Source organism: Triticum dicoccoides, chromosome 3B (genome assembly GCF_002162155.2).
Source record: "Triticum dicoccoides isolate Atlit2015 ecotype Zavitan chromosome 3B, WEW_v2.0, whole genome shotgun sequence".
NCBI lineage: Eukaryota > Viridiplantae > Streptophyta > Magnoliopsida > Poales > Poaceae > Triticum > Triticum dicoccoides.
The window spans coordinates 147,343,296-147,351,060 of NC_041385.1; the positions used below are offsets into that span (position 1 = coordinate 147,343,296).

The 7,765-nt window shown below is 42.9% G+C and overlaps 1 protein-coding gene across 12 annotated transcripts; it reads right to left on the minus strand.

The window, feature by feature from the left end:
- Nucleotides 1–224: 224 nt before the first annotated feature.
- On the minus strand, nt 225–5,912 carry LOC119275252. Of its 12 annotated transcripts, none has more exons than XR_005135577.1 (8): nt 5,401–5,912; nt 4,792–4,866; nt 4,451–4,623; nt 4,279–4,357; nt 2,851–3,058; nt 1,917–2,021; nt 1,258–1,308; nt 225–616 (listed from the first exon to the last, which is right to left on the minus strand). XR_005135577.1 is itself a non-coding variant. In XM_037556058.1 (8 exons), the coding sequence occupies exons 4-8, from the start codon at nt 4,586–4,588 to the stop codon at nt 573–575; spliced, it is 357 nt and encodes a 118-aa protein (XP_037411955.1). In that variant the 5' UTR covers nt 4,589–4,623; nt 4,792–4,866; nt 5,140–5,231; nt 5,401–5,912; the 3' UTR covers nt 225–572. The 12 variants fall into 12 exon arrangements, 3 of the variants coding, with proteins under 3 accessions (XP_037411955.1, XP_037411954.1, XP_037411956.1); XM_037556058.1 differs by lacking the exon at nt 2,851–3,058 and adding an exon at nt 5,140–5,231 and having other exon boundaries at nt 1,977–2,021; XR_005135578.1 differs by lacking the exon at nt 2,851–3,058.
- Between the last annotated feature and the right edge of the window lie 1,853 nt (nt 5,913–7,765).

Here is a 7,765-nt window from a genome sequence, read left to right on the forward strand (position 1 = left end):
ATATATCAGATATTTGGTTCGATGATCTTCAATGTGGTTTGCCTGTATCTCTAGTTCTCTACCCACCTGGCAACTGCTGTCTCTGAACTTTGCTTGCCTTTGCGCCTTGCCGTTCCCGAGGGTTAGGGTATACTAGATCGGGTCCGCGCCTTGGCGCGAGGATGCCGGTCCCAACGGATAATAATAAAGTGAAAAATAAACATTATAGAAGGAAGACATAGTGATGCTCAATATCGGCAAGAGATTATAAGGTAATATCAAGTTCAGGGTGTTCAGAAGACCACAAAAAATAGGCAACACACCTTGATGCGGGGTGCCCGAAGGACATTAGCTGCCATTAAGTTTAGTACAACAGTGCGGGGTGGCAAAGGACATTAGCTGACATTAAGTTTAGTACAACAGCAGGAGCATGAGAGCAAAACCCTAAGACACAATTCTCAAGGAAGGATATGATTCAATAAAATGTAAGAATATCCAATATAGTGGTTCATATGCATAGAGTGGGTCATACGATCATGATGCACGATATAGCAAAAGATATCTTGCATCAACACATCTTGCCCGCTTCTTGTTCACAGTTTTGCCTCAGCCATGGCCTTCTTGATGTTGTCTTCTCCTGATAGCAGCAAGGCATTAGCAATTAGAAGCCAGCGAGTGAGCACGACTGGAAAAGCAATACATACGATTCCGATTCCTTTTCAGGTAAGATGTGGTGCAATATTTACATAGACCATATCCAAATCATAGTAGTGCATAGTTCCTTATAAGTTGTACAAAACAAACATCAGCACACTACAGAAGATAGGAATGCGCAATGAGACCTTTAGCTAGCTCTGATAGCTTGGTTTTTAAGTTACTTTGAGGCAAAAGACATCTGGTTCTTCACCTAAAAAATGATTTGCATGTAGGAATATCAGAATATGATTCTGAAACCATGGCACATGGCTGGTTTGTATGGTTTGTCATCACATTCAGTTGCTTTCAGAATGGAAAAGGACAACTAATAATTGGAAAGAACCATATATTCTGGCTATGCCATATCAGTGCTTAATTGGTCGGGCCATATATAAACCTTTTACCATGGGGTGTTTCTTTATTCTGCTTCAAAAATAGACAGAAATGACATAAATATGTGCATAGCACTGTTAACTAAGAAAGCGAATATTAAATCTGGGAGTACACAGGCAAGCCAAGTCAGGTACGAAAATAGCAGATAGCAAAGCAATGTGAGAATAGCAGTCGAGTATAGTGGCGTACCATCCATTCTCAAAGAGTTGATTGGTTTATGACGATGGTCCCAGGAGAAAGCTGCAATAGAAAAAAAAGATATTCTTACAAAGAAGGCCCAAAGGTTTAAGCAGGATATGGTAATAATATACATGATATGTGAACTTTAAAACTATTGCAGAGAGGTAAATGCAGATTTCTAAGGAACATACTGTACTAATTGTTCAGACAAAGCAAATAAATAAATTAAATTGGGTCCATGATGTATAGGTGGGTCAATGCTTCAAGGATTATGGCTTGTGGTAGGGCTACCTTCATAAAAATGAGACAGAATGAACATCATCAGTGGCGGCCATACGTGGAGTTGAGACAGAAATAAATCATCGAGAATAATTTATAGTTTCTTTAAATGGAACTTGTCCAAATCGCAATTGTGATGCAACTACAATGAGAAGTGGTCGCCGACAATATGACAATGCTAAGATTCTGTCAAGCTTGCAATACCAAGCCCATAATTCTATAGAAGTTCATTTGCAGAAGATAAATATACCTGCATAGCTACTGCTGGAGAGCATGAACGGTGGCATCTTATTTGTCAACTATATTATTCCTATTTATACACAACATATTTTGACTACTGCACAAGTTTTCGTACAAGAGTTCTGGATTAAATAAAATATGGATCTTACACATTATATCCTATAATATTTCCATACAGAGCGAAGGCAGCAAACATGAATCCAACATACCAACTGCAACTCCACGAGGCCTATCACTGACAAACAAAATAGCACCTGCATCAAGAAAACGACACAGTCACACATCTCAGCGGGTGAAAAGATTTCTTATACTCGAGAGACCAAACTGATTGCAGCATCCAATATTAAAGACCACATATTCAAGAAGGAAACTCAACTTATAGAAGCAAAGTTTTTTTCTTCAATCACATAAAAAACAGAGTTTCCAACTGTGTATAACTACTTTTTATGCATGAACAAATTTAGAGATTGCCAATATCCTATGCCTGCTGGATATTAGAAATGCAGGAAGCAATCATACTTCTTTTGGAACCAAGTCAACAAAAGAACTGGGAGACGAAATATGATACTCAAAGCTCACATATTAGGCTATCTAATGAGATTCTCCCAGTGAAAACTGCATAACTTTAAAGTAAATGCCAAGTATCACTAAATGTGTGCTTGAAAACTGACAAAGCTCACAGATTTAGTTTAGATTCACCTAAACTAAATGTGTGCTTGAAAACTGCATAACTTTCAAGCAAATAGCAAATCTCACTAATAATATCAAATCAAAAAAGGATGGACAAAATATAAGAAGATTCATGTACCAATCAGAACTGGGATTCTCCGAGTCCCACGTCAAACATTCAGTCATAAAATATATCCTTTATCATGTTTTCAATATCACAACAGGTTAACAATCACACTATCAATGTAAGGTACTACATGCCTTTCTTGTGTTTACATAGACAGTCATCGTTTCTCCAGTTTCTAAAAACACAGACTAACTAAAGGGATTGTAAACCTAGATGATGGCACTTCAACATCGAAAATGACAAATCATTTCATTTGTCACGGAGCAGTGAATAAGATTGATTCTTACCTAGTAATAATGTCTGAAAACAACTTAACAGGAAGAAGGCACAAACCAACAAATGGATCACCTTGCTGTTTCTAAATATAAGGTCCCCGCTCTTAACATTCCCACCATGATATGATCTTAATGAATTCCATCAGGATGAGACCAATGCAGACTCGCCTCCAAACATAACAACATAAGTTTTGATTAAAAGGACAACCAAAGAACTGGTCTGCAAACGGAGAAATATGCAACAAAAATTGAAACTTCAGAGTTCAGAGGATCATCTGTACCGAGAAGAGTACAGTAAAACAGAAACGGAAGCTGTTCCAAAACCAGCACTCAAACCTTACAAAGTTTTGTATATGTGAAAAGATGATTTCTTTTTCAATACAAGCATGTCCTGCAATTAGCATGGATTTGATAAACCCTTTTTGCATTCATACATTTTTCAGTTTCAACAGCGGTAACTTAGTGAGACATGAACACAGGAAATAAATTCCAACCAGAGATCCAGCAGCCATATAAAATTTGAGTCTGGACAAAAGATAATACAATTTTCGAGCATATACCACTTCTAGAGAAGGAGCAAAGACTACACAATATCCAGGCATTAACCCTTTCTACCATGTGTAATTCATATAAATTTGCATCATCCAGAAATTTTTTATGTGTCCTTCAAGAACATTAAAGCAGCTGAACTGGGCAAGAATCTTCCTTCCAAGTACTTCCAAAGAAGATTTCAATAGCAATCTTGGAATAGTTTGGGTGTAATATATTTGAAACCTTCAAGCAACATTTTTGCCAATATAACAGAAAGCTTACCAAGAAGAAAAATACTAAAAATCATCTTAGGTTATGCCAGTCAATGTACAGCCCAATGATGATTAGTTTTGTAAGCAGCACAAAGAACTAAAAGGTACCACTTCCATGCAGCTAAGAATTTAAAATTACATGGCCAAAACATACATGGATTAAACTTCCCTAAAATAATGGTGATCGAGCCTTCCTAATACAGTAATATTCATAATACATAACCACGTAAGCCAATTAGCACCATCGAGCGACCATTAGTAAGAACCTAAGAATGAAGGGAAATGAAAGTGGTTGAACATGAGGTGTTCTCTTGAAAATTCAAGCTCTAATTTAAAATGGTGGAAATGTTTAGGTAATATAGATATAACATACGTAGTTAGATCTAACTACACATGTACTTATTCCATCTATCATTTATCCAGATTATTAGGGTAGTGTTATTCAAACTGTTGACAACCAATCATGAAAAGAAATGTAAAATAATTACAGAACACACATGGGATGCTATATAACTGGACAGAAAGCTATGGAGCACACCTTCATATCATCTAGTATAAGCTGCAGCCCATAAGAGCTTCAGTTTTTAACAACAAACACTAGCATTGTGCAGTGAACAAAAGATCTAAATGAACAAACCTTGCAACCTCCTGAAACGGTAGCAGACAGCAGGCCGACCAAGCCTCAACAAACGGAACAAACAACAGCTACAGTGGACCTGCAATGATAAATTCAACACAAAATCAATGGAAACACGAAAACATATAACTGAAAGAGAAGACCAGCATCTCTAGGCAAGAGAACGGATCACCTTTCCGTCTTCAGAGTGGCTGTGCTGGGGAGAACCGACGCCGGCGGCGTCCATGTCGCGCTGGGGAGAACCGACGCAGGCGGCGGCTGTGTCGCGATGGGCCTCCTCGTTGCTGAAGGGCGCTCCAGCAGTGTGCATTTGCACATTTAAGCCTGAATGCACGTACTCCAAATCTGCCAATGCAGCAACAATGGCATTAGAACATATGCTACAGATTATAACTCACCTAAGATGAACACATGTGCTCCATTTGAATGCCTCAAGGCCCCCCAAATCTTAGTACTATCAGCAAAACACAAGCCATGCCGCCATATGCTGTGTTACAAACTTAAAATAGGTACCTCATTTTGCACGACATCCCAAAGACCATCTGTAGCGAGAACCAGGTATTCCAAGTCACTGCTGACCTGCGTTTCCTGCATTTTACAGTAGAACAGTACAAAAGATTCAGCAAGTGACACTTCACATACTTTTCAAACAACAAGACCTTAAGTGAAGATGCGTTAAGAGTAGAACACTAAAAAATCCTGCATTCAAAAGTACCAGAATCTAAATAAACTTCAGAACACACCATTCCACTTTCCAGTGAAGTGGTGTTAACTGCTTGAGGCCCTTCGTCCCATTTCATAAATTAACCTTCTGAAATGAACTGTATAATATGACTAACATTGTTGTGACTTTACTGTTACCAGATATACACAGAATGTTCTGTCAATGTCGGTTATCCTTATTCCCAGGCAATCTGCATACGTACATGCCTCTCCAGAGTCCAGACAAACAACTACAGGAATAGCAAAATCCTGAAGGATTGCCAAGGAACCCCATATGGTACTTACACCCAAAAAAGGATTATGAACATGCCCTGATATCTAATCACAGAAATACCATCTATTACCATTAGAACAGGGCATCTCCAATATAAGAAACAAACAAAGATGAAGGCGCCTTACCTCGGGTCGTCTCCTTTCCAGAGGTGCACAGACGCAAGGATGAAGGTCCAGTGCTTCCTCGGCGTGGTCGATCAGGAGGTGTTGCGGGCCGGCGGCGGGCAGTGGCTCAGCCTCCTCACCCACTCCTAGAATTAGAGGGAACGATGGGAGGGGAGGAGGAAGGGTGGAGCAGCATGTGGCCTGACAACGGGGTGGAGACGCGACAGGAGGAGGACGGGAGGGGAGGAGGAGTCGGCCAAGGCGGCAGCCGGCTGGATGAAGGAGATGGCGACAAGGTGGGATTGGCTCTCCTCGACCTCGCAGAAGACGGGACGACGGCACGTCCGCCTCATCACCCGCGGCCCCTATCTCTCTAGATGGGCAGCGTGAGGCCGAGGATGGGTGCCCGGGCGAGCAGCGGTGGCGGCGGCGGCGGCGGCCCGCGGCGGGGCAGGGAGGCGGACACGGAGTAGGGTTTGGAGGGGGAGAGAGAGGTGAGGGCGCGGCGCGCGTGCGGGAGTGCGCGAGGAGGCGGCGGCTAGGTTATCTCCACGGGGAGCGGCTGCCTTTTATACGCCCACATGCGAAATGACGCAAATACCCTCGGCGGGGCACTGGAATCACACGCGGTGGCACAGGATTTCGACACTGTTTCGATCTACAGTTGTTCGTTTTGATCCAACGTCTCAGATCCCTCCATCTCGTGATCGAACGGCCGTAATCGCATCAAAAAGCAGATCCGACGGCCAGAAACGCCTAAACTCCGAGGAGGCTGGGGTGCTCCCAGTATGTATCTTACGCGATACTTCCCACTCAAACCTGGAGTCGGGTCGGGCTCTATCAAACCCATGCCACGACCTTACCCATTAGGACACCCATTGGGTTTGAAATAAATATTTATTTTTACTATCACATGACACAGATGACTGCCCGCTTGAGGAAAAAATCCTTCTCAGATCCACAAGTTTTTGTGCTGTCAAGTTACAGATAAATAAGCGATCAACAGCTGCCTTTTATAGACTCGGCGACGCCTCTATTCCCATGGCCAGCCGAGGTGGTACTAAACTTTTAGGCCTCCTTTGGTTTGGAGGAATTTTGTAGGATTTTCATAGGATAGGATTTCTATAGGAAAAATTCCTTCAGAGCTCTTTGGTTTGTAGGAATGAAATCCTATTCCTATGGAGGAATTCTTCCTATCCTCCACATTTCATAGGAAAACAAACATTAGCCTAGACTCAATGAAAAAAATCCTATGGTGTGAATCAAAGGGCATCTCTTTTTCTATTCCTATTTATAGGATTTGAGATGCATGTCATCTCATTTCCTATGACTTTCCTATTCCTATGATTTTCCAATCCTATGAACCAAAGGAGGCCTTACCAGGTGCCTGAACCAACGATGTATGTGTTGTATGGGCCGAACATTGTTGGGCCTTCATTCTTCAAATGTGAAAGAACCATAGGCCTAGAGATAAATAAAATGCATGTGTGGATGTGAGTACACCTGGCCAAACCTCGGGCCGGGCCGGGTTTCGGGCCGGGCCTAGCCAAGCCCGACACAAAAAAAGCCATCGGGCATGTGTTTCTGGGCCCGAGCACGTAAAAGCCCGCCGGGCTTCGGGCCGGCCCGGCCTGACCTTCAGAAAATGGCAAAAATGATGGGCACGGGCCCGGCCCGGCCCGGCCTTCGGGCTCAAAAACTAGGCCCGAGCCCGGCCCGGGGGCAGCGTCGGGCCGGGCCGGCCGGGCCGGGCTTCCCATGGCCAGTACTGGATGTGAGTAATATAGATGTGCGTTGTTGGGCTTCTTACTTTTTACCATGTGGCCTTCAAAGACCTATACATTACGTATATGCCCGACTGGGGAGCAACTAATTGACGAGCGCTCCTTCGGGAGCCTCGCAACGATCAGCGCCACTTGGCGCGCTCACAGCCATTCACCACGTGTCGCGCTCTGGACGCTTCCTCCGGATTTTTTTTTTTAATTTTACGCACGCGTTTTCGGCTTTTTAAAAGGTTTTTTTGGGATTTTTTTGACATTTTGGTTTTTTACCGGTCTTCCCTAGCTTTTCGACCAAAAAAATTTTTGCACAAAAAAATGCATTTTTTTCGTGAGAGTCATGATTTTGTTTTCACGAGAGGCATGGTTGTGCTTTCGTGAGAGGCACGGCCGTGCCTCTTGGAAACAGAAAAAACGTATTTTCTGTTTTTTTTTCTTTCACGAGAGGCACGGTTTTGCTTCCGCGAGAGGCACGGTTGTGCTTTCGCGAGAGGCACGGGGCGTGCCTCTTTCGGAAAGGAAAAAAACGCGTTTTTTTTCTTTCGCGAGAGGCACGGTTTTGCTTCCGCCAGAGGCACAGTTGTGCTTTCGCGAGAGGCACGGGCATG

Coding starts and splice junctions, on each gene's coding strand:
- LOC119275252 (XM_037556057.1), bottom strand. CDS start 4,588: ATGCACACTGCTGGAGCGCCCTTCAGCAACGAGGAGGCCCATCGCGAC. Junction 2,022..4,278: donor CCGTTTCAGGAGGTTGCAAG/GTTTGTTCATTT, acceptor TTCTTGATGCAG/GTGCTATTTTGTTTGTCAGT. Junction 1,309..1,976: donor GCCTCGTGGAGTTGCAGTTG/GTATGTTGGATT, acceptor TTTCTATTGCAG/CTTTCTCCTGGGACCATCGT.